Genomic DNA, 23,777 nt, shown 5'->3' with positions numbered 1-23,777 from the left:
TGCTGGGCTCCAGGGTAGTGCGTGTCCCCGTCTGCCTGTCTCAGGCTTTGGGTTTTGGGACTGCACCATGGTGTTTCTCACTCAGATCCACCTGCGCAGTGTAGGAGATGGAGGCCGGTGAGTCCATACTTCTGTAAGTGATGAGGAAGATTTGACATACAGATGACGTGGAAAGCTGCTATATGGGCAGGGTGAGACCCTAAAACCTTAGCTGAACCAAGGTCCATCTGGCCCAGGATCCTATCTCCACACTGCCTGAAAGAGGATGCCCAAGGCGACCTCTTCTGACTGTGGAATGGGGATTATTGTGGTCTTGGTTTGGTCTCAGTCATGGCTGCTATGCTGCTCTGGCTCCTGAGATGAAATATGTAGCTGCTCCTAAAGACAGAAGTATGCTATGGAAAAGGGGTTGGACAGCATTTCTTCTTGGGTGGTCCTGGTGGATTCTGCATGGTAAGTCCAATGTATAATTCACTTCGAGGTTTGAAACATGTCAGAAATGTAGGCGAACTTTGTAATGTACATGAAAAAAGCCTGGGCAGAGCTTGCGTGTGCAAAGTGCTGCATGTTCTTGCAAAGTGAGACGTCTTACCCTACAGGACAACACAGATGAAGGGTGGGAGGAGGACAGAAGAAGAAATGTCTTGGCCCAATAGGCCAGCACTGGAGTGAGCGTAGAAGCAAGTGTCCATGCGTGATCTGCCAGGCTGGTAGTATTTTTAAGAGGGGAGCACTGCTTGATTCCTCTGAGGCTTGCAGCTCAGAGCTGGGCCTTCTTAGTAAGACAGGTCTTCTCCCCAAAGTCATCAGGTGAGTGGAGGTGTGGTGAGAACCAGCAAGATGTTGGCCATGTTAGTGGCCAACATCAGTGACACCTGGATGTTCCTTTGCTTCCCCCCAATGCAGGAGGAGAGTACTAAAGATTTCCGATGGCATCCAGCACCTGGGCAGCCTGCGCTGGGAGCTGGCTCTGTGTCTCTTGCTGGCATGGATCATCTGTTACTTTTGCATTTGGAAAGGGGTCAAGTCCACAGGCAAGGTGAGTACTTGGTTCAGATCAAGCCTCTTCTGTTGGTCACAGCTGGAGCACTTGATCCACTCACCTGTTGTACGTTCAGAGAAGTACTAGGGAACCCCTGGGAACCACCCTCTGAATAAGCTGGCAGGAGCCTGTGGGGCTCGTCTTGCAGCAGGAGTGCAAGCCAGGCTCTGTATTTTGGGTAGGAAAGATTGGGAGCACTGAGACGTCTCAGAGCATTGACTTCCAAGATGTGTATCCTCATCTGGTCCCTCTCCATTCACAGGCCCAGGAGACCCTGCAGTCTTCCTATTTATGGCGTGGTTGCATGTTGCCTTCCCTCCCTCCACAGTGTGAGCAAGCAGTGTGTCTTTGCCTTTCCTGGCAAGTCAGCTGAAAAATATTCAAATTCATTAGACAGTAAAGACGGTAATTCTAATGGCCTCAACACTTTGCCTCATCACCATGGGGATCTTCTTTTTTTTCTTTTTGTTCATCCCAACTGTTCCTAGAGTTGCTCATGCTCCCCAGCGATAAAGGTCTTTTTTTTTCCCTGCACTGGTCATGACAGAGCTATTTCTATGAATACTTCTGGGAAGGGTTGGTGTGACCATCCAGCTCCACCTCATGCTCCCTCAGTTGCAGAGTGTGCCACTGTCATTTGCGCTGACCCCATTACTTAGTTTCTGCTGCTGCCTCCTGACCTGTTCCCAGACAGCTTTGTCTGGAGCCAGCAAGAACAGATGGAAATGAAAAGGTTTAGTATGTTGTCTAAAAGGTGTCTTCTCAGCATGCTTTGAACAAGACATCATGTGTGCTGGGGTGTAAATTTTAGCTGCATCCACTTCCATCAAGTTGATGGCGTGGATGTTAGCAGTTTCTCCTGCTTCCAGAATGGTCTGGGATTATGAAACATGACGGTGAAATCAAGCATCTTGCAGAGATGATGTTTTCTGGTTTTTGTGGAGTAAAATTAGAAGAAAAGAGCAACTGCTTGCTGTGGTGGCCTGGTAAAAGAAAGCAGAGGCAGTATAATAACAGCAAATATGATACTAAGACACAGCAAACATAGTGTGGGAAGTGCTGAGAACAAATTCAATCTATTTTAGATACAAGTTCTAGGTTAAATGCAAGTGCTTTTTAGCAAAAAGGACTAGCGATGGTGAGATTTTCTCTCCTTGAAAACAGAAACCTTTTAGTAAAGCAATGGTGTCCATAGGTTTATCAATCCTCTGCATATTTAAGTAATCCAGCTAAAATGTTGCCTGTGGGAATACAGTCCCTTTGGGGAACAGATATACCTTAGTCCTGGGGATCTGCCAGTGGAGGGGCAAACACCGCCAGCTGAGATCACCCTACTCAGAACATCAGCAGCAGTTTGCATCCTTCGATGTGGGGACTGCCTGTCCCTGAGAAGTGCTCTCAGGAGGTTGTCACAGATGGAACTACTTTGCCGAGGCATGTGGATCAGATTCAAATAAAACCCTGGATGTTGTTGACCAGCATGTGACAGAATGATCACACTGATCCCGGCAAGGTTCCTAGTGATGTAGTTAGTGCTAACAATGCCTGAGAAATAAAAAGATTGGGTCTGAGCCAAGCATTGAGTAATATCTCATTGGATCCAGATGTTCCTGTTGTTAGATAGAAGTTTGGCACCCTTAATCCAGCAAAATGTCTCCAAATTCAGGCCTCTGGTCTCAGTGCAGATGTGAGTGACTGTTGAGTGAAAAGCTTAACATGCTAATTCACGCAGGCTGTAAAGCACATAGGATGGTACCAAAATGTGAATCCAAATCATATGCCAGACAACTACCAGTTTGTGTTCTGAGCTCCTAAAACTGATGCTATGTAGAGATCCAGCTAAGAATGTGCAAACTGGCATCCTGGAAGAACGTGCACTAGGATCCAAAGGCAATGGCTTGTTTTTATGATTTTTGTTTTTAATCTTGCTTTCATGAGCTAAGAAAGATTAGACTTGCACCCTGTCATTTCCTGAAGGAAGAATTTGGTTGTGTGGTAAATACAGGGATGATTGTTAAACTCGCAGGACCTGCAGAGATTTGATTAACTGTCAGTGAAAAGCTCTAAATCAGAGACTCCTCAAAAAATTGAGAATAAAATGAATGATGGTGTTTGCCTGTGTTGAAGGACGCTGTCCCTGGGTTCCTTCAGTGTTCAGGATGCAGATTCATAAGGACATGGATGGATCTGCTCACACAGACATCTCAGGCAATCATGAGCCCCAGCAAGGAGGTGTTTTTCACGAACCTCTGTGGCATTACCCAAGACTGCTGTGATATATAAAGCAGGTCACATGAAATGCATAGAAAATCTGAGGCTGCAGGCAGAGATGATAATCTAGCAGTGTGTTTTTTCAAGGATAGGATATCTCTCATATCCTTCTGTCCTTCTGCATTACAAAACTGAATCACCAAGGAATGTATATCTTGACCTAGAGGAGAACTCACCTTGCAGCGTCAGGTGCTTTGGACGTTGCTTTATTCAGATGGAGTACATCAGAGTGGATCCAGAAGAAATCTCCTTTTGAATCGCTACTCAGATCATAAGGATTACCGAAGGCCAGAGCGAAGATGGTCGTACTGTCCAGGGAAATCTTTCTTAGTAGGACCTCCTCTAAAGCAGATACTTCTATACCTGTGGAAAAACCTGTGACTCCCGCTCGGGGATAGTGGGCTTTAGATGGATTTTGAATCACTTCATTTTGGATGGATGGGCAGGCATGAGAAACAGATCATTTCACATCATCGTATATTGCAGTTCCTCGAGAGATGAGCTTTAGTTCTCTGGTGCGTAACCGCCCGAGCTGAGAAAAGAGCTGTAGGGTAGCATTCAAGTGAAGCGTGCTGATGTAAATCCTCACTCAGCACGTCCACACAGGAAAAACCTGAAGGAGCAACATTTCTTTTTTGGCCTAGCATGATACAACAGACTGAACAACTTTTTTCAAGGTGGTCAATAAGTCTTGAACGTGTGGGAGCAATGCAAAGGGATTAATGACACTGCTTCAATTGCTGGGGAGGCTGCCTCAGCCCTTGATATTGGGTTGTTTGTGTGGGAAACACAGATCGCGGCGTGTTGTTGTTGTGGCACGCTGCAGCAATTAGCCTGAACAGTCCTGAAAGTACCCCAGTAATCCCCAAATTGAATGTTATTTTTACCAGACGTGGAGTCCCTGAAAGGATTAGCTGATACCGGCCTGCAGCTTTCCCCCAAGGGACACAGCTCCTTAGCCAGAGGAAGAGATTTCAACCCTACCTGAGTACATCTGTGTTGTTCATGGGGCTAGGGGCATAAAAAGCAAGAGGACACAAGTTAAAGGTCCTGCTTGGCTCTGAGTCCTTGATGCCAAGTCTGAGACGTGCTGCCCTCCTCTGCCTGAAGTGCCCACATTGGGTATTTGAACAGGGGTCAGTCAGAGGCAGCGGCTGTGAGTCACTGAAGTGGGGAGCACAAGCCAGTTGCCAGTGCCAGCCGTGAGTTGGGGACCCTTAGTGTTGTCTCCGGTGGTCCTTCAGTAGCAATCATGTTTCAGTACGTGTCTCTTATCTGCACACCTCTTCACCCTTGCCACTAAGTGCTGCAGAGAAGAGACGTTCTGTGTGTGACTCAGGCCTCTATTTGGGGTAGGGATGTGTAGATGGATACTGGAATCGGCTTCTTCACTGATGCACTTAGATATTACACCGCTGACTTCAATGGAGCTGCTCTGATGCCAACCTGGTGACAGCCTGGCTCAGGGTCTGGATCACTGTTAGGATTAAAAAGGTTTTCTCTGGCTCCAGACACACCATGGCATATCATGACTTTCATGGGCACATTTTAAAATACATTTCTTTCTACCACAGGTGACAGCAAGGTGCTCAGTGAGGCAGCCTGACCCGTCCCCTGCTGCTGCCCATCTGCCCCAGCCTGAGGGACGGTGCTGCGCTGCCGGCCAGTGCTGTGAGCTCTGGCCCGTGCTGCTCTCTCACACTTGTCCCTTTGTCCTCCTCCCAGGTGGTGTATTTCACAGCCACATTCCCATACCTCATGCTGGTTGTTCTGCTGATCAGGGGAGTCTCCCTGCCCGGGGCATCCCAGGGAATCCTGTTTTACCTTTATCCAGACCTCAGTCGCCTTGGGGATCCCCAGGTAAGTCGAAGGAGGGACCAAATGGCTGAGCTGTGCTTGCATGGATGCCTGTGGCTGTCCTCTTCCCCTCCTTTTCCTTTTTTCCCTCTCTTTCATCTGATTTCTTCTTTTCGTCTCCTCCTTTTCTCCTTTCTGGGTAAAGGCAGGACTGTGATATTGGTGTGTACTCTGATGGTCCCTGTGCTCTCTCGTTCTCGGCCTTAACCTGTGCTCTTACCTTATTTTCTAGTCTGAGTTGGATCCGAATGGCCTGAGGGTATGGGCAGTGGGATTTAACCCTTCATCCTGAGTGGTGACAGCTGTCCCCCCCACTTTCTTGGGGAGAATTCTCTGCTGTGGAGGCAGGCAGTGCATGGGGTGCTGCTCTGCACCATGTCGGCTCTGCCCTGGCATGCTTGCTCCGACTTCTTTGGGAAGCATGCTGGGTGCATGGATGGCAGGAGCCATGGCATGCTGCAGCATTTCCCTGGCACCTGGCTGCCCTCCTCGCCTCCCGGTCCCCGGTGAGAAATTCCTGCCCGTCTGATGGGAGGGTCAGCGCCCCACTGCTGCTTTTAATCTCTTCGGGACAAGTTCTTCCACGTTAAATCCTGGCTCCAGCTGAGCTGCTGTACCAGCCTTTGTGTGAAGGTGTTTCCAAAGGAGATTAAAGGGTGCCTGCTTGGAAAATAGGCCAGCAAAACCCTCTGTAACCCCATTAACTCTTTCTGGCCTAGTCCCACTGCTGCCTTGGTTATTAATTTTGCAAACCGGGCCATAAGTGCTGGGGGAGGAGCGACTCTGGCTGATCCTGCCCTCCCTGACAGAGAAGAGAGGATCCCTGCTCCCTGTGGGAGGAGGTAGAGCAGCGTGTCAGGGGCCGCTGGGCATCCCTGGGTCTCTCCTGTGCCACAGTGCAGTGTGGCTTTATGCAAGTCAGTTTGACTTATGCCTTCCGATCTGGGGAGCTAAACACGAGTGTCCGGTTTCCAGCTCCAGGCGGTCTGGCTTTTGTCATGGGAAGGACTTGGAGTTCCTGCTCAGCTTTCTGGAAGTCGCTGTCTGGTCAAGGCTGCCTCTGAACAGGGTGAAAAACTTCATTTTACAGTGTTGGCTGCTATCATGCTGTCTTGGTTTGGCTGTGGACAGGAGGTGGGTAGGACAGCTGCTCCTCCATGTGAAGGTGCAGCAAGGCTTGGAAGAGGGTGATGACAGGTCTGTGTTTGCAGTGTTTGTGGCTCCATTCATGCTGATAAGGTACGAGAGACTTCTAAAATGAAATAACACTTTCAAACAGTGCTCATTCACTTATGAAAAGTCCTGTTGTTACTGTGGCTGTGTCACTCAGGGGACTGAATTAAACCACTTCAGGCATGGCATGGTTTTGCTGGTACTAGCTGTGTCCTTATTAGGTCTGTCCTGGCAAACTTTTCCAATTACAGCCTGAGCTTTAGAAGCACAGCTTCCTTGCAGCCTGGAAAATGCTAATGCACTGGTGGAAAGGCAGAGTAACCCTTCAGAGCAAGAGGATGGCTTATCCTCCAGTGGGGGAGGAATACTGGCTCCTCCCTCCCCAACTCCATCATTCCCCAATTAATGCTTTGCTTTTGCAGGAGAAAAGCAGGGGTCAGTACCAGTGGTTGCCTTCCTCCAGTGTGCTTTAACCATCCTGCCGAACCAAGTAGCAGGGCTCGGGGCTTCTCTTGTGATTTCCCATTAGAGAGGGAAGGGAAGGGTTAGCGCCCCAAGCCCCACACATGCGTAGCTGTGCTCCCCTCTCTCTGTGCAGGGACAGCGTGAGTCCTGCCAGCCCATCGGGGCCAAGTCAATTATAATTGATTTGCGCTCAGAGGACGGCAAGCTGTAATTGTTTACCCGCAATCCTGCACTGCCTGGAAAAATGTGAGACTCTAAAGTGCCTGGGAAGGGATTCTGGGAATTAAAAAACCCCCAAAATTAAAAATACCCTCCTCAATCTCAGCCTTATGGTAAGGCATCTCAAGGGGAGGTTTAAACAAAGGGCAAATAATATACAAAGGGACAAAATCAAAACTCCTTTAAAGTGTATGAAAAACTAGGTGAAAAGAGGGGATGAATTATTTAGCAGATTCTACCAGGGGAGCAGCAGCAGCAGCTGAGATGTGATTAAGTGTCAGAATATCTGACTGGTGTGTGGAAATTATTGCTTTTCACCTGCCAAATGACCTTGGACAAAACTGGGAAATCCTGCCTACGAGAGCTCAGGCTAGCTGATTGATGGTGGTCTCTTCTAGCCATGAAGTCTACAGTGCCCTAAATCTTCCGGCACCTTCATTTTCCAAATGTATGAAATGCTTATAATTAAAATAGTAAATAAAATGCAGTTGATAGGTAGATCAGACTATACAAAGAAACTGCCAAACAAAAGTTTTGAAAAATGAAGCCCAGTTCTGCTCAAATACAAGCAGGTAACAGCAAAACTGCCAAAGAGATCATCTATTTTGAACAGTATGCCCCCAAACTAAAAAATCCAAAAAAGCAACCCCATAGTTTGTTTTTTATTTGCATAATGTTTAGTGTTATGACGTTAGCATGCCAGCCATTACTAGGCCCAGTTTTTTTCCCCTTTGATTGCATTTTCTGTGCTCTAGAAGGTTCCCACTTATTTCGTAGTGTGGGATGTGTTTTAACTGAAAGGAGGTCTTGGGGTTGTTCACCATTTCCACTTTTGATCCCTCCACCCTTTGCAATTATCTTTGCGGCAATTTTATCAATTGTTTATTTCAGTAGATAACGCTGGGGGTTTACGGACGTGATTAAGGAGAGGGATGCACAGTGTGATCCACTAGCGGGAAGCTGAAACAGGAGGAATTCAGAGTAGAAATAAGGTTTAAGTGTGGGAAACATCATTAGAAGAACTTTTCTCAGGTGCTGGCAGGCTCTCTGTCACTTGGTGCATTTATACCACTACCAGGCACTGTTTTAATAGACAGATTTAAAGAGGGGACTGATGGGCTTGATGCAGATAGTGCTGGCTGTATGTTTGGGTTTGCTTTAAAGAGAAGAAATGTAATGGTCTCTTTTCACTCTGGTATCAAGTCTCAAGCGATTTTAGCTAAATTTCATTAGATTTAATGAGTGAGAATGGAGGAGGAGTTAAATTCAGCAGCTTCTGAGTGTATCCCTCTCTGGAAAAGCAGCAAATATTTCTCAATACCTCCCATTCTTGTTTTCCTCTTGAAACTTCCAGAAAACCCACCACCTTGCTGCATGTGCTTATCTAGTTTTTATATAAAGGAAGAGCTAAGAACTTTCTGTGACGAGCTGCTTTCCATCTGGCCCAGACGTGCCGAAGCTGCTGGTGGGGGCTGTGCCCCTGATTCTGGGGTCAGGGAAGCACTGCTGGTGCCAAGGGTCTGCAGAGGACCCACAGCTCTGCAGATACCCCGTAAGGAGTCCCCACCACTGCACTGGATACCCGACCCTGCACAACGCCGTGCCAGGGCACACTGCCTTGCTCTGTGCGGCTAAATTCAGAGCATTACCTTCCTCCAACCTCTGCTTCTCATTGTCTCTCCCTCTCTCACTTGCGCTACTTTTCAAATAACCTTCCCTACGTCCCTCTCATTTTCTTCCATCCTTGTCCCTGGTGGTTGCTTTCTGGAGCAGCATTTGCCCCTGCAGAGTCCCCCACAGGCTCCTGCTTTCCCACCGATGTGGCAGGAAGGGGAGGCAAGAGACGAAGATGCCCCCAGCTCTTTGGGGGGCTGCCGCTCTGCTCGTGGCTGGAGAGGGAGACTGCCAGGGTCTGGCACTGGAGCAGCTCTTGCTGCCGAGGCTGTGTCCACCACAGGGAGGACGGGAGGTGCACGCATCTTGCAAGGCTGTGACCTGCTGGGTTAACCATGGGCCCCCATAGCCACGCTGGGGAAGGGGTCAGAGCCCCCAGATGGTCTCCAAATTCAGGCCCCTCCTGCTGCTGCTCCGTGGCCAGCGAGAGCTGCTGCTTCCCAGCAAGAGGGGAGGGCGACCGTGGGCCTGCTAAATATTATTTGTTCCCCTTATTTATTTTTTTCCCAGCAAGCCTTTAACTTGACCCCGTGCGCTCGGTTTGTGCTGTTGCCGGCCCCCTGCTTCTCCCCCCTTTCTGAAGGCGAGCCTGTTTGTTTTCCTGCTGGAGGGCGACCCGCTGGGCCTGTGCGTGGATGCATGCGCTGGCACCGTGCACTCGCCCCATGCCCCCCAGCCCCGGCAGAGGGTCTGCGGAGGGTCTGCGAGTCCGGGCACCGCTGCTGTCCCTGCCTGGGGGACGGAGGGCAGGTACCAAGCAGCAGGGAGGGAGCGCTGGCAGCTCCCGCAGTGTGCTGGCGGGGCTCGGGGCTGGCGTTCTCTCCTCCGCTTTGCTGGAGGAGTGCATCCTCGTGGGGTGAACCACAGCTGTATTTACCTTGCGGGGCTTCCTCCTCCTCCTCCTCCCACGCCTCTCACCAGCCCTGCTGGCGTGGGACCCGGGTGGCTGGCCGGCTGCGGCCCCACAGCCCTGCTGAGTCTGATCTCAGCGCTGACATAGCAGGAAGGAATAAAGCTGTCTTTCTGTCCACCCGCAAGCAGCAGGGCAGGGAGGACCATAAAGCCCGGTTTCCCAGCCAGCAAGGAGCATCCCTCACCCCTCTGCACCACCCTGGGGCAGGCAGCTGTGCTCTCTGGGATGAACAAGAAACCTGTTTGTTTTCTTGTGGTGTTTAAAGAAACCCAGCAGTGGGAGGGCTCTCTGGGTGTAAAATGTCCCTGTGGGTCGGCGGGTGCCCCGAGGTGTGGGGGTTACGTGACGTCATGGTGTTATGGGGGGGGCAGGGAGATTGACCGGGGAACAACTCCCCCCAACCCCCACTCCCAAGGAGTCCAAGGATGTATTTTCCAAACAGCTGGGGCTTGGGGCTGGGAACGTGATGCTTGGTGGGGTGTAGGGTGGGCAGAAGGACCGGGAGTGCTTTACAGAGATGGCAGTGACTGGTTCCCTGCCTCCTCTCTCCTGGGGTGAGTGGAGACAAGTGAAAGCATTGGGGAGACAAGTGAAAGCATTGGCCTGGGCTGTGCAGCACAGTGGTGGGCTTTTTGCAGCAGGGCCCCAGGACTGTATAGCCCGGTGCCGCTGCAGTGCTGTGGGACTTAGACTGAGTCTTTGGGCTGAGGCCCATGGGCTAGTCCTGTATGAAGGGGGTAAAGCAATAATCTGGAAATGGTGCCCTGGGCATCTTGAGGTGGAATCTTAGGAATCAAGATCTCCCCTTCTAAGTCTGGGCTGAAGTGATGTGTTTGCATGGCAAAGCGGGTGGCTGGTGGGCAGCGCCAGCGCCACGGGCTGAGCCGTGAGCTGTGATGCTGGGTGCGAAAGAAATGCTGGTTGAACTGGAGCTCAAGACCTGGATGGTCTTTGCTCTCTGCTCTGCATTACACCGAGTGTGGCCCTCCATGCAGCATGTACCCACTTGGTGCTGTATCATATCTGCTTGCTGATGGGGACAGTTTTGCGCTTCTCAGCATGGCACCTGTACTTGATGTATGACATACACTGGGGTTCAATAACATTTTGCTCACATACGGTCTTTACTGTTATTTGTAACTGCTTTGAGATCTTCCTAAGAAAGGATCTGTTTCAGTACAGGGGGCTATTAAATTCCAGTACATGTAATAAAGTGAATATTGCTGAGAAAATTAAGGGGTGAAGGAATATGTCCTTTTATAGGCCATAACCATCTTGGATAACTGCAGCTCAGGTGTGAAGGCTCTGACTAAAAACAGAGAGTAGGAGGTTATTACAAGCTGGAGTAAACAACATGTTCAAGGAAATTGAATTATGAATTAAATAAACTGGATGGCTTAGAAAACTGCAGACAACAATCAAATCAAAATACCCATGCTGCCAATGTGCCAGTGAAAGCTGAACAGGATAAACTTTACCAGTCTCTTTGGGAGCAGCGGCCAGAGAACAGCAGCACGCTTTTATCTGCAGGGGAAAGAGAGCCCTGCCTGACTCCAGCGAGACCCTTTAGTCAGAGTGGAAATATTAAAATAATGAGAGGCTGTTGGTCAGCAGCACAGGAGGGAAAGGGGGTCTTGGAAGGGCTGAAAAAAATATTTCTCTGAGTCACTGCGGGGAGAGAAATGAGCACAGACAGCAGGTTGGGGAGGGAAGATTTGGGTTGCTGTTTTCTGAAGCAAGTGGTTTGTGCAGCCCCCATGAGCCCACGGGGCTGGGTGGGCAGCAGTGCTTCTCATGAAGGGCTTTAGGAGAAGTTGGGACCTCAGATGGACTGGGGCCCCCTCTGACCCCAGTGATCCTGCAGTCCTGGGAGTTGCTGCCACTGCCCAGATCCATCACTAGCGGGTCAGGAGCACCCACGGCATCAGCCTTGTTGCAGTTCATTGACCCCCAAGCAATTCGGAAACTGCCAGGGGGCTGGGAAGGACACAAAGGTGGATTGGTCTTCGGCCCAAGAGCTGCAGTAACCTTTTAAAATGGGAAATAAAGTGCATGCAGCCCAAGCCGGTGCTCACAGTCATGCTGACTAAGTAGGACCATAAGTTCAGCAAGCCAAGCTTAGCTTTATTTACAGTTTCAGCCACAGGCTGCTTTGCTTCAAATGGAAGCATATGCTAAGGCAGGTCCTGTATTCCCTAAAGACATCCCTTTGGGGCTGGGCTCCCACACAGGCCAGCGTGCCCCCCATGGGTGTTGTGTTGGGCAGAGCCCAGTGGAGCGGGGAGCACACAGACCCCGTGCTGGTCTCTGCTGCACAGTCAAGGGTGTCACTGGGTTTTAGAAATGAGCCACTCCATAAGCCACAGAGCTAATGAAGCTTGGTGTCTTGATATTTGGCTTCTACCATGGCTGGTAAAGCACCAGTTCTTTTCCTGCCCCTGGGATATTTCTTGTGTCTCTTGCTTGTGTGATTTATTTGATATTTAACACTGGTTGACTCTTCCTCCCTGTAGCTTTCTGCTCAGTGGGGACACTAAGTTCCTGTCTTTTTCCTATTTCCTGGCTGTTGTGAACTTTGTAAGTAGTTGATATCTTTGAGGTTTTGACCAACTGTTAAATCTGGTCGAAACTTGTCAACTGGGTCCAATATTATGGCAAGCGTTGGGTAGGCAGTTTGGTGGCAAAGGTCTTGTTATCTTGACAAATTGAACTAGAAGAGCTCCAAAACCCATGAGAGGGTGTGATTCGAGCTTGAATTTGATGAAAAAAAAGAGCTCTAGCAGTGAACAGCAAAATAAAAAGCAAACCTAACAAAACATTTTCCCCAGTCTCTGCAAAGATGCTTAAATTATTGATGCAAAGGTGTCAGCTGGTCCAGCTTACCTGAGTGCCTTGCTGTGCCTAAAAAGTAGCTGAAAAGTGAAGGCTGTGTCCTTACTGCCCACAAGCACAGTGATGCTTTAGGAATCGATTATAAAAAGGGCTTTGATTTTTTTTCTAATCTTTTTGAAATGCAAAAATGAACTAATACCCGGCTCTCTAAACCCACCTCTCCATGCAGCTCCTCCAAAAAGAGTGAAATACACTGAGGTCAATTACTTTTTCAATATCCCAGTGCCTAGAATTAGCTGTCTCAGTCCCACTCCATCATCTGTCCCTTCCCATTCTATAAATTGGAGATTTGATCTGACTCCCTGTGAAATTGTGAAGAGTGTTTTCAAGGACTGAAGAGAAGGGGGTGGGGCTGAAGTTGCTTGCAGGTCAGGGAGAGCAGTTTCATCAAATCTAGCCCTAGCAGAGCTTTGCTTTGTCTCCACGTGGGCTGCACTGCTGGGTCTTGCAGCAGTGGGCAGGGAGAGGATTCATTCTGTGCAGGTGTCCCTTGAGTTAAAAACAGAATTTCCTCCAGAAAATCACAGCTAATGGGATCGTAACATCCTTTAGTAAGGCCCATCATCCTAGGAAGAAGAGGTAAATACAAATCAAAACCTCTTGCCACATGATTGGTCTTTGGCCAGTGTGGAAGAGGAAAGGCAGAACCATGCATTGGGGAGGGTGGCCTGAGCAACAGGGTCAGCTGGGCAGCTGACCTTTGCCTCAGGACATGAGGTTTTGGCTGACAGGTACAGGTGCGATTCGAGGTCATCAAAACCCCTGTGGTGCTTTCCATTGACTTCTGTTCTTCTCAGAGGGGACACTGGGGCAAGGTTGGTGTTTGTCCGAGGGCTCACCAGCACTGCTGCTCTGGGGAAGGAGGGTGTTGCCAAATGTAGACTTTTCTCCTTAAAGTTGTCCCAGTAATACTTATCTTCTGGTTTTCTTTCCTAGCTAGCTTCTCTTTTGTCTCTAGAACGTGGCTGCCCTTCAGCATTGGTTGAATGATTGTCTTATCTCTATTTTATAAACCCCTTAGGAAGAAAGATCTTAGGAAGCAGAGGGTTTAATTAATAATCTTTGTCATTGCTTCATTTCTCACTGTTGGTTCCTGCTTTTGCTGTTCTCTGCAGAAGGCAGTGGCAGTGGTTGCATTGGTGACTGCACACAGCTAGGCTTTCAGATCAAATTTGGCATTGACAAATGTCAGCCTCGGAGCACTGGGACGTGTTATTGGCAGTGAGAGCAAAGTGGAGTTCAAAGGTGCCTCGTGGGACTAACAGAGTTCTTGTGTTTTCTTTTAGGAGCTGTCTTTTGCAAACAACTCTGTATATTTGTTGTACTTCTCACCTGCCCAGTTAATTTCCTTTTAAGTTTTGGAGCCCTTAAATTAGGTCTCTGTGAGAAGGGCCACCACCAGAAGCTGTATGTACCTGTGCCACCCAATGGGAGACCAGGCTTGCCCAAATCAAGTCCCCCTCCTCTGCTAGCAGAGGGCTCCTTCAGCTCTGTTGGAAAGCGTTCATTTGGTCTGTCACTGCTGGGAGGCTCTGGAGAGTCACAGGGTTCTGCAGATTTGTCGAACAAAGAAAGAAATGATGATGAAGAGCTATATGTGCTGTGTTTTTTCAAGGGTCTTGGTGCATCCCTTCCCTTTGGCACTCTTAGCACTCCCTGGATGCCTCACTGAGCACTGTAATTCCTGCCACTGTCTCTAACCTGCCCCTAGAAAAGGCTTGTTTAAACGCTGGTATTGCTGACCTCCTGATCACTGGCTTTCTGCTGGTTATGGCAGCCCCTGGGGCTCTGCCTCTTTCCATCCGTGCAGTGTCTGTGCTCTGTGCTGGCCTTGTCTTCTCACCTGTGTTTGCATCTCCCTTGCAGGTCTGGATGGATGCAGGCACTCAAATCTTCTTTTCGTATGCAATTTGTCTGGGATGCCTGACAGCTCTGGGCAGCTATAACAAATACCATAACAACTGCTACAGGTAACTGGAGCACGGCTCTGCTGCCTAGAGCCTTCCCCTCTCTGAACATCAGTACGCACAGGCTGGTGAACTGCTGGAGGCTACTGGCCTTTTGAAGTGTCGTGTTTTCTGTTTCTACTCAGGGCGCAAGAAAATTCTTTCCACATGTTTTCTCCCCAAATCCAGCTCTCTGTGCTTTCTACCCAAGGGAACTTTCTGTCCATGCCATGGATAACAAAACTCCTCTTCCACACCAGCTGAGACCTGGCAAAGTCAGACCCTCTTCACTAGCTTTGTGGCCCAAACCCACACCACAACCTTCCCTATCACATGGATGCATGATAGGGGAAGCAGAGCTGTGAGATCTAATCACTCTAGATCAGAGTCCTTTCACCTTGTGATTTATCCTTCCTAGGTTCATTTGGACCTAGTGTCTTGCAGAGTTGTCAGTGCTTTGGGTTCCTATGTGTTATCTATGCTCTACATATAAGCCTGCAGATAGAACTTCTGCTTCTTGCGTACTTTCCCCGTGCTGGACTGCCCTTGAACAGAGGTGGGCCAGGTTGCCAGATAGAGTCAGGCTGTCAAGTTGAAGTGGTCAGGTGAAAATAAACTCATTTTGCTGTAGATGTATCCAGCGTCTGGAGCTGCATCCCCAGGGGTAAAAGGCTAGTGTAAGTGGAAAAGGCCACCTCTAGGTAAAACTACTCACCTCCCTTACCTTTCTCTGCCGACTGTGTTGCTCCTGGCACTGGGTTCTTCCCCCATCTTTTAAATTCAAAATTGTGGTTGTTGCCATGGAAGGTCCAGGCAGACCACTAGCTCCGTGGTCCTTGCTTGGCATCTTTCTCTTCACTTTAGAAGTTCTCTTCTGCTGTAGAGATGCCTCTCCAACAGCACCTGGGCTGGAACTCCTCTTGCTTTTCATGTCCCTTCTCCCAGATGCAGTTTGGAGAGAAAAAGCTGTAGGAAAAGAAGAGAGAATGGACCTGTCTCCAGCCTGCTGCATGTCTTTGGGCATTAGCCCTTTCCATCTCCAGTCAAATGTGTAACATGGAGATGACGACAGGGGCTGCTTAGCAGCAAGGTTGTAAAGAGCTTCTGTAGCTGCAGCTGGGAGTGCCACAGAAAGGGGAGAGATATGTCTGTTTGCACACTGACAATTTACGCTATTTGACTTTGCTAGGGAAATGGTTCTTAGTTTTGGTGTCAAACCTCCAAACAGCCTGTTCCCAGGCATGGACCCAGTTTTAATGAGTCGGTCCCATGCCCTGCAGCCTTGGTTTGCATAGGAAGACAGAACCAGGCTTTAACAGGGCAGAGGGACACCAGCATGGTAGTCCACTCAGTTATCCCAGGCCAGGTGTAACCTTTGGTGACCTGGAAGAGAAAAGGATGTGGGTAGGAGGAACCATTGTTCATATGGCAGCAGTCCAAGATGGTACTAAACAGCATAGACCATTTCTTATTTCTTGGGACAGTAAGGAATGTCAACCAGAGCTCCCTGGCTCCCTTTCAGGTGAAAATCTGGAGAGACCTCTTTGCTCTGGCCATTCCCTGCATGTTACCCTCCACCATGACACCCGTTCCCACCTGCCAGGTGACTGGAGAGCACCTCACAGCTCATGCCTTTCCAAGGAGGGTTTGACCTGTCATGCATACATCCAGGGGAAAGAGGGAGATATATTAGGAAGGGAGAGGAACTATTTGAAATAAATGGGCATTTGTATAAAATGTCTGAGAATATAATTTGAGTGGAGAGCAGGCGGTTTATAGCAACTTCAGAAACGAGGTCCTGGCGTGGGGTCCACACCAGGTTAGCTGAGCTTGGTGGAGCATGGCCCTCCTTACCAGCCAGGAGATTCACGGGGACTCATCCTGCAGGCCTCTTTCAGTCTCTTCTGCCTTAGAAACCAAGTGCAAAGGCAGACCGATGGTGTTAGGTGCTATGCACTCCTTGACAATGCAAAAAGCTGTGCTTTGGAAGGAATAATCTGTATTTGTAGAGAATAGGGGCTCTGCATGAACTATACTTTCTCTCTAGAAATGGTTGCAGACTGTGAATAGATTTAGTTAACGTGCAGGGAGGAGTATGAAGCCCCCAGATTGCTATATACATAAAGACTGATACAAAAAAAAATCACACTGGATTTGCAGAGTAGCATTTAATAAAGTCAGAGAGGGCCAAGAAATGCCAGAAGGGGTGTGTTCAGTTCGGTTCAGAATATCTTGGAAAGATGCTGCAAATGTTATTGTTGTCCCCAGGGTTGCAGTCACAAGAGGACTAGGGAGACTGGAGCGTGAAAAGGAATTGGGCAGATAAGAGATGCTTAGTTTAAAGTGTAGATGGATGAGAATGAGATGAAACAGAGACAAAAGGGAATAGATCAGAGAAAATAAATTGGATGGCTCTGTCCATCTTTTTCTCATAATGCGAGGACCAGGAGATATCTAGTAGTGCTGAGAACCAAGAAGATTGTAACTGGTCTGAGAAATCTATTAAGGAAAAAGCATGCCCCCTTCTCAGACAAAAATAATCTCTGGTACTCTCTGCTACAGGAGGGACCAGGAGAGAGAGGAAAAAAGGGAAAAATCAGGCATTTAGATGTGTAGCAAGACTAGTTCATGAGCTTAGGTGAGGAATGCATCTTTATGCTCCCTTGGAGAAGGCTTTCCCTGTGGGAGATCCTACTGTGTTGCCTACCCTGGGACATCCTCCTGCAGCTCCTGGTGCTGAGCTGAGCTGTGGGGGCGCGGGGAGAGAGGCCTTGCTGTGGACATGGACACAGTGGCTGGGGTGGGAGAGCGGGTGCTGCCCCAGGGGGCTACCATGGGGTGTGGGTCATACCTAGACCCCCACCTGGCTGATGCTCTACCCCCTCCTCCCAGGGACTGCGTGGCCCTCTGTTTCCTCAACAGTGGCACCAGCTTTGTGGCCGGCTTTGCCATCTTCTCAATCCTGGGCTTCATGGCTGGGGAGCAGGGTGTGCCCATCGCCGAGGTGGCCGAATCTGGTGAGTGGGGCTGCGGTGTGATGGGGCTGTGGGGGTGCTGCTATTTGGCCCCCCTCAGCAAGGGGACCATGCCCATGGGATACCCGCCCTGGGGCAAGCCATATTGCAAGCTGCAGGCAGCTCTGCTTTCTGCCTCCAAAACCCAGGGAGAAACAAATGCACGCTCATGAAACATTAAGATGCAATGGCCACATCTTGAGGTCAATGCCTATAAGGCTTAGGCAGCTGCTGTCTCTCAATGCAGGGGTGAGGTGCCTGCATGGCATACACCCAGGCTTGTGTGGTGCTCCCCTGGGCTCAGAGGCTTTCCCTGGCTCCCAGCCCTTGCAATGGTGACACAACCAGAGCTTGCTGTGTCCCCTTTCCCTCCCTTCCTGCTGGACTCCTCCACTCCTTGAGGAGCCTGGCTTTCATGCACAGTGCTGGTATAACTGGGACAAGAGGCTTCATGGCTTCAGGCTGTGCCTTGGTTGGGTGGCTGCCTCAGGTGGGTCTGCATCAGCTGTGCCTGGCCGCTGCCTGCTCTGAAAGCCCTTCTTCCTGCAGGGCCTGGCCTGGCATTCATCGCCTACCCTCGGGCTGTGGTCATGCTGCCCTTCTCCCCGCTCTGGGCGTGCTTCTTCTTCCTGATGGTTGTTTTGCTGGGACTGGACAGCCAGGTAAAGGCACGGGTGCAGGGCAATTCCCTGTCAGAGAAAAGCCACCATCCCTTGGGGACAGGCTTGAACTTGGCTGAGGCAGGGGCAATGGGGGTGGGGCATTCATCGCCTACCCTCGGGCTGTGGTCATGCTGCCCTTCTCCCCGCTCTGGGCGTGCTTCTTCTTCCTGATGGTTGTTTTGCTGGGACTGGACAGCCAGGTAAAGGCACGGGTGCAGGGCAATTCCCTGTCAGAGAAAAGCCACCATCCCTTGGGGACAGGCTTGAACTTGGCTGAGGCAGGGGCAGCGGGGCTGGGGAGCCAGTCAGGATGGGCTGACAGAGGTGGGATCTCTGTTCTTTGCAGTTTGTCTGCGTGGAGAGCCTTGTCACTGCTCTTGTGGACATGTACCCCACCATCTTCCGCAAGAAGAACCGCCGGGAGACCCTCATCCTGCTGGTCTCCGTCCTCTCCTATCTGGTCGGGTTGGTGATGCTCACAGAGGTATTTCGGGCTCCGACTGCCTGCGTGATGCTTGCTGGGTCTGAGTGCCTCCCTGGCTGGAGGGGGGGAGCTGGTGGGTGGTGGGGTCCGTGCTGGGGCCAAAAGCTTGTGGGTGACCCCAAAATGCTTCACAGTGCTGGGAGGAGGCTGCCCTTCCTTCCCCGTGGCGTTCGCATTTTCCCTTCCAGCCCTCTCCCCTTGTCCCAGTCACAGTCCTGACACTTCTCCTGCCAAGGCTGATTATTTGAGCTCAGGACAGCTCATATTTTGGTTATAGATTTATCTTTACATGACCCAAACCTTTACAGCTGCAGCCTGTTGCACGGTGGGGGGCAGCACCTTTGTCCTTCTCTTTCCTCCTGGATGGAGCTATATAAACACTTGGTGTAAGGAAATTTTGTGCACCACATATCTATTATGCTGATTTCCTATATATTCCCCTTGTTGTGATTAATTGCCTGGGAGTTAAACTGTTCTGGTTTGAAACCTTTAACTCCTCCGAGCAGTATGTGTGTGTGGATCGATGCTGCCACGATGCTCTTCGCATCTTCTGCTTTCATTGGGACATAATTTTGAAAAAGCCGCCTTCGACGTTGCACCTGCAGCTTTGTGCCTGCACTTACCTTGCGGGCCCATTTTGTAGACAGCCCTGCAGACCTAGGGGGTGAAGCAGCCAGGCTGCCAGCCTCTGGGCCCACAGCAACAACTGCTTGCAAAACTGCATGCACAGCTACTTCCATCTGCAAATTAGGGGGGGCTAAAGAGAATTAGATTATTGTATCTCAAAAAGCGGGGGTTCTACCTTCATTTCTAGCTACAAGAGTTGCTCTGGTTTTGCCTCCTCCTAAAACATCCCCACAATCTATGGCAGTCACTTGCCCTCCCTGGCCCTGCCCTGGAATGAGGGGTTGCAGAGACTCCTCCTGCGAGCAGGGTGGCTGCATGTCTCCATCACTCCTTGACCACAAGGGACATGGCCTTTGCTGTTGGCTAAAACCATGCCCCAAGAGAGAGTAAGGTGTCTTCAGCCCTGGGGAAGATGTTGAGTTTGTTTCCCGCTCTGGCTGGAGCTCTTTGCCTGTGCCTGATTCCTCTCCCCTCTCTCCCTCCCCACCTCGCCTCGCTGCCCGCTTGGCCCTTCCCAGGGTGGGATGTATGTCTTCCAGCTTTTTGATTACTATGCTGCCAGTGGCATGTGCCTGCTCTTTGTGGCCATCTTCGAGACTCTCTGCATCGCCTGGGTCTATGGTGAGTATGAACCAGGGTGGTCCCCAGCTCTGGTCTCTCAGGCTCTCGCTTGGTCAGTCCTAAAAATGCTGGTCCATAGCTTCTCTTGGCAATTGCTTTGCAGTGCAAGGCAGACCTCTAAACCCTTGCTCTGGTGCCCGTGGACTCAGCTGGCGGAGGCTTCCTCACAGCAATGCCCTGGGGTATCTGCTTGGCAGATATCCCCAGCATGATCCTATGTGACCCTGCTTTTGAGGCCCTCCTTCCTTGGAAACTTGGAGCTAGCTGGAAATCTTTTCCCAACCTGTGTATAGAGGAGTGTGAGACCCTCAAACATTTTTGAGAGCCCTCTCTCAGCCTTGACATTCACAAGGGATGTGTAACACCCCGGTTTAAGTCCTAGGATGAATGATGCCAGCTGAGGGGCTGGCCCTGCTGACCCACCAGACTGTTCTGGGAGGCAAGAGGATGTTAGTCCAGGCCAAAGACTGAAGCTCTCCACACTCCTGGTGAGCTCCCCAAGTGGGCTGTCAGCTATGCTGAATTACTGCCGCCTCTTCTGGGGAGCACCCAAAACAGTGGTGAAGCAGGGCCCCAGTCACCATCCTCCCCTGGACACACAGACCCTGCTGCCCTCCTTCCCTGGTAGCAGTGAGGCATCCTTCCCCTCTTCCACAGGCGCTGAGCGTTTCTACGATAACATTGAAGATATGATCGGCTACCGGCCATGGCCCATCATCAAATACTGCTGGCTTTTCATCACCCCAGCAGTTTGCATGGTGAGAGCCCACAGGCTGTGGGAGCTGTGGGGAGGGAGATGGGCAGAGCTGGGTGCCTCTGAGATACAGATACTTACCTATATACAGAGGGATGTGCGTATGTATAGGGGGTTATGTGGCCTGTATATTGGGAGACTGTTGTTGTGTGTGTTTGTGGCTTTTGGGGCCAGGTGTGGGGCTAAACAAGGGGGACCAGGGACCAGCTCAGCAGCGATAGCAGCATCTGCTGGTGGGGCAAGCTCCTTGCTGCTGTGCCCAGCGCTGCACACAGGGACTGTCCCAGCAAAACTTGCTTGACCTGGTGTCTCCTCTGTTGCTGCCCTGGGGCGCTCTTTGTTACCATGAGACTATGCAGGTGTGGATTCACCAGAAAGACCTCTCTTGGCTAATGGTGCTGATTTTCTTGCTTTTTCTCTCTTGGTCTCTTCCTCCTTGCCAGGCAACTTTCCTGTTTTCTCTGATCAAATATACTCCCCTGACCTACAACAAGAAGTATGTGTACCCGTGGTGGGGAGACACCCTGGGCTGGCTGCTGGCCCTCTCCTCCATGGTGTGCATCCCTCTCTGGATCGTCTACAAACTCTCCACCATCAAAGGCTCCCTCAGAGAGGTGAGGCTGGTGCTCTGGGATCGGGGCATGGGCTGTGTATTGAAGTCCAGCCTTGCAGGGGGATCATTTGTGCGTTGCAGGTTAATTAGCAGGGAGCCTATAATAAATCGATTGAATGAGTCCATTGCTATAACTGATTGTTGGTTTTATTAAGTTCTGCATGGCTGGAGGGCTGCTCCAAGCTGGCTGTTGCCTCTTGGTGCCCTTTGTTTATTGCTTCTGTCTCTTTGTGAGCACCGTTAGGGAAAATGTTCATTAGATGGAGAGGATAAAAATGATCTCTGGTGCCTTGAGTCAGTTTGGAGGCTGCCCTTGACTGAAGCATGACTTGCACCGAGAAAGCTCCAGACCCCATGAGCATTGTGGGCAGCTCAGCGTCAGTGGCCTGGGCCTGCCCAGCTCCAAGAGCTGCTGTGACCCATTGCTGGCTGCCCTGAATGTGACTCGGGAGAGCCAGGGACCTGGCAGAGCAGACCTTGCTCCAGACAGGCATCCCGTCCCTGCCATGGCTCACTAGAAGTTTCACAGACATCCTGATACCCCAGGATTCCATGTGTTCTCTGCCTCCTGCAAGTACTCAGGAAGGGGTTGTGACAGCAATGGGCTCCTTAGTCCCGTGTCCCGCAGGGACAGGGAGGAGTGGGCACACTGCATGACATAGAGGGTAGCCCCTTACGCACTTGTTGGCCCAGACAGGCTCTCCCTTTGCATTCTGTGCCGATGGAGGGGATGACCTGGAGGTACTTGGACAGCAACCTTTCTTTGGACTGCTTTCTAGTCCTGGCTTGGAAAAAATGGAGGACACAGCTTTCCTACTGTGTCTCAGGTCTCTCACGTGCTCAGTGCTTGTCTTGGGACAAGTGATTCAAAGATAAGTTTATCCCCTCAGTTTCTGAAGTGTTGACTGTCCTTATTTGGGACATCTCTGGTGTTTAGGGACCAGACCTGCAGCCCTACCTGGCTGGCTGAATGATACCCATGAGTGGAACAGGAGGGCCCAGGTCACCTTTTGTCCTTGCGGCTGTGTTCAATACCTGCCTTTGCCTTCCAGAGGCTCCGCCAACTCACCTGCCCACTTGAGGACTTGCCTTCCAGGCCGGGCATGGGACAGCCCCTTCCCTCCACCAGATCTGGCCTCCTGATGCTGACAGAGCTCGAATCTCATTGCTAGGACCAGTGTGGCTCTCCCTCCCCACCCCCAGGACGGTTTCTGTACAGCCTTTACCACCGGTTGGATAACACAAGGATTCTTCACTCACCAAGGAGAGAGGGATTTCTGGGCTGAGCTCCCTTCCCTGGAAGATTTGAAGGGCTGAGGAAGAGGCTGCTGTGGAGATGGTCTGTGTGGAGTTAGCAATGCACCTTAATCCTCTCCCCGGAGAGGGCTCTGAAGGGGCAGATCAAGCACCGGTGTTCCTGAGCATCCCCAGCCTTCTGTTGGGCAGAAAGGAAGGACTGATCCTGGAATGGAGGGTGTCAGAGAGTCTCAGAGGTGTGGCTCCAGTGTGGACTTTGGGAGCTTCTCCATTCATTTCATTAAATCCTTGTTTTTCCCCTCTAGATCCGCTCTGTCTCAGTTTTATCTACCAGCATCCCTTGCTCACAGCATGTTAGGTAGGACGTGTGCGTTAGCGGAGCTATGCTGGGCATTCAGGTCTGCGTCTGTTGTACTGGCGCATCGGTATGGGAGGGTGGCCAGAGGACAGGAAGCTTGGTTAGGGCAGGAAGGAAAACAGGGAACACTGCTTCAGAGGCCCCCATAAGCGGTAAGCCTGGGGTACTGACGTGAAGTGTAGAGTGCAATGCCACCTTCTGCTGGAGCCCGTTGCCAACTCCCAGCCAAAAGAGTCATCTGGCTGATGAGTCACTGGGCTATTCCCGGGGCCTGAGTGAAGCGCGTGGGTTTGCGTTTTCGTCGTGCAAGTGAGGGATCACGGGAAACTGTCCCTCGTCTGTGCAGGCCTATGTCTTTTTTGTGTGCCGACTGCCTTCCAGATGTTCTAGCGCCGGTCATTTTGGTTTTTCTGCCTATGGAAGAAGGGCTGCATGCTCGAAGCAATATCTGCGTGTTATGTCAACAAACAAGGCCCCTCATTTCCACGTTGTTTGGGTAAAAATAAAACCAACAACCAAACCCAAAAATCAAAGAGCTTGTGTTTTAAGTGCTGCAGCCCTGGCATCCGAGGAGGGCAGCCAGAGGACATGTAACCCCGGGAAGCTGGATGGCTCCCAGCAAAGCCTGGGGAAGCTGGAGCCCGGGCTGAGCTGAGCCAGCGGCCGGCGGTGCTCGGCTCCCTAAAACGCGCACGGACACCAGTGGGCACCACGCTACGGCCGAGGCTTCTGGTGCCGCGGGGAGAGGAAGGCGCAAATTTAAAGCAATCCACGCCATTAGCCACAAGGTGGCCCCAGGGCTTCACCTACGGCCGCGGCGCGGCGCCGGGGTCCCTGTGGGGCTGGCTGGGGGCGGCGGGCACCCTCGTAGCGCGGCCGGGACCTCCCCTCTCCTGACTCCCCCGCTTCGGAAGATGATCCCAGCTTGGGGGGCT

At 50.8% G+C, this 23,777-nt stretch overlaps 1 protein-coding gene across 2 annotated transcripts in view; it reads left to right on the top strand.

Annotated features, from left to right (window-relative positions):
• Positions 1-22,784, top strand: part of SLC6A13 (solute carrier family 6 (neurotransmitter transporter), member 13) — a 33,423-nt gene extending 10,639 nt beyond the window's left edge. For both annotated transcript variants that reach the window (XM_009879620.1, XM_009879621.1), the window contains 10 exons: positions 907-1,039; positions 5,039-5,173; positions 14,373-14,476; positions 17,345-17,469; positions 18,016-18,128; positions 18,475-18,612; positions 19,758-19,860; positions 20,518-20,618; positions 21,058-21,228; positions 22,280-22,784. In XM_009879620.1, coding sequence (XP_009877922.1) covers positions 907-1,039; positions 5,039-5,173; positions 14,373-14,476; positions 17,345-17,469; positions 18,016-18,128; positions 18,475-18,612; positions 19,758-19,860; positions 20,518-20,618; positions 21,058-21,228; positions 22,280-22,399 — 1,243 coding nt within the window. In that variant the 3' untranslated portion in view covers positions 22,400-22,784. The remainder of the gene's footprint in view (positions 1-906; positions 1,040-5,038; positions 5,174-14,372; positions 14,477-17,344; positions 17,470-18,015; positions 18,129-18,474; positions 18,613-19,757; positions 19,861-20,517; positions 20,619-21,057; positions 21,229-22,279) is intronic.
• Positions 22,785-23,777: the final 993 nt, after the last annotated feature.

This window comes from Charadrius vociferus, unplaced genomic scaffold (genome assembly GCF_000708025.1).
Source record: "Charadrius vociferus isolate BGI_N301 unplaced genomic scaffold, ASM70802v2 scaffold90, whole genome shotgun sequence".
Classification (NCBI taxonomy): Eukaryota; Metazoa; Chordata; class Aves; order Charadriiformes; family Charadriidae; genus Charadrius; species Charadrius vociferus.
Note: the sequence above shows the minus strand (reverse complement) of the source record. Positions and strands in the feature narration are given on the sequence as shown.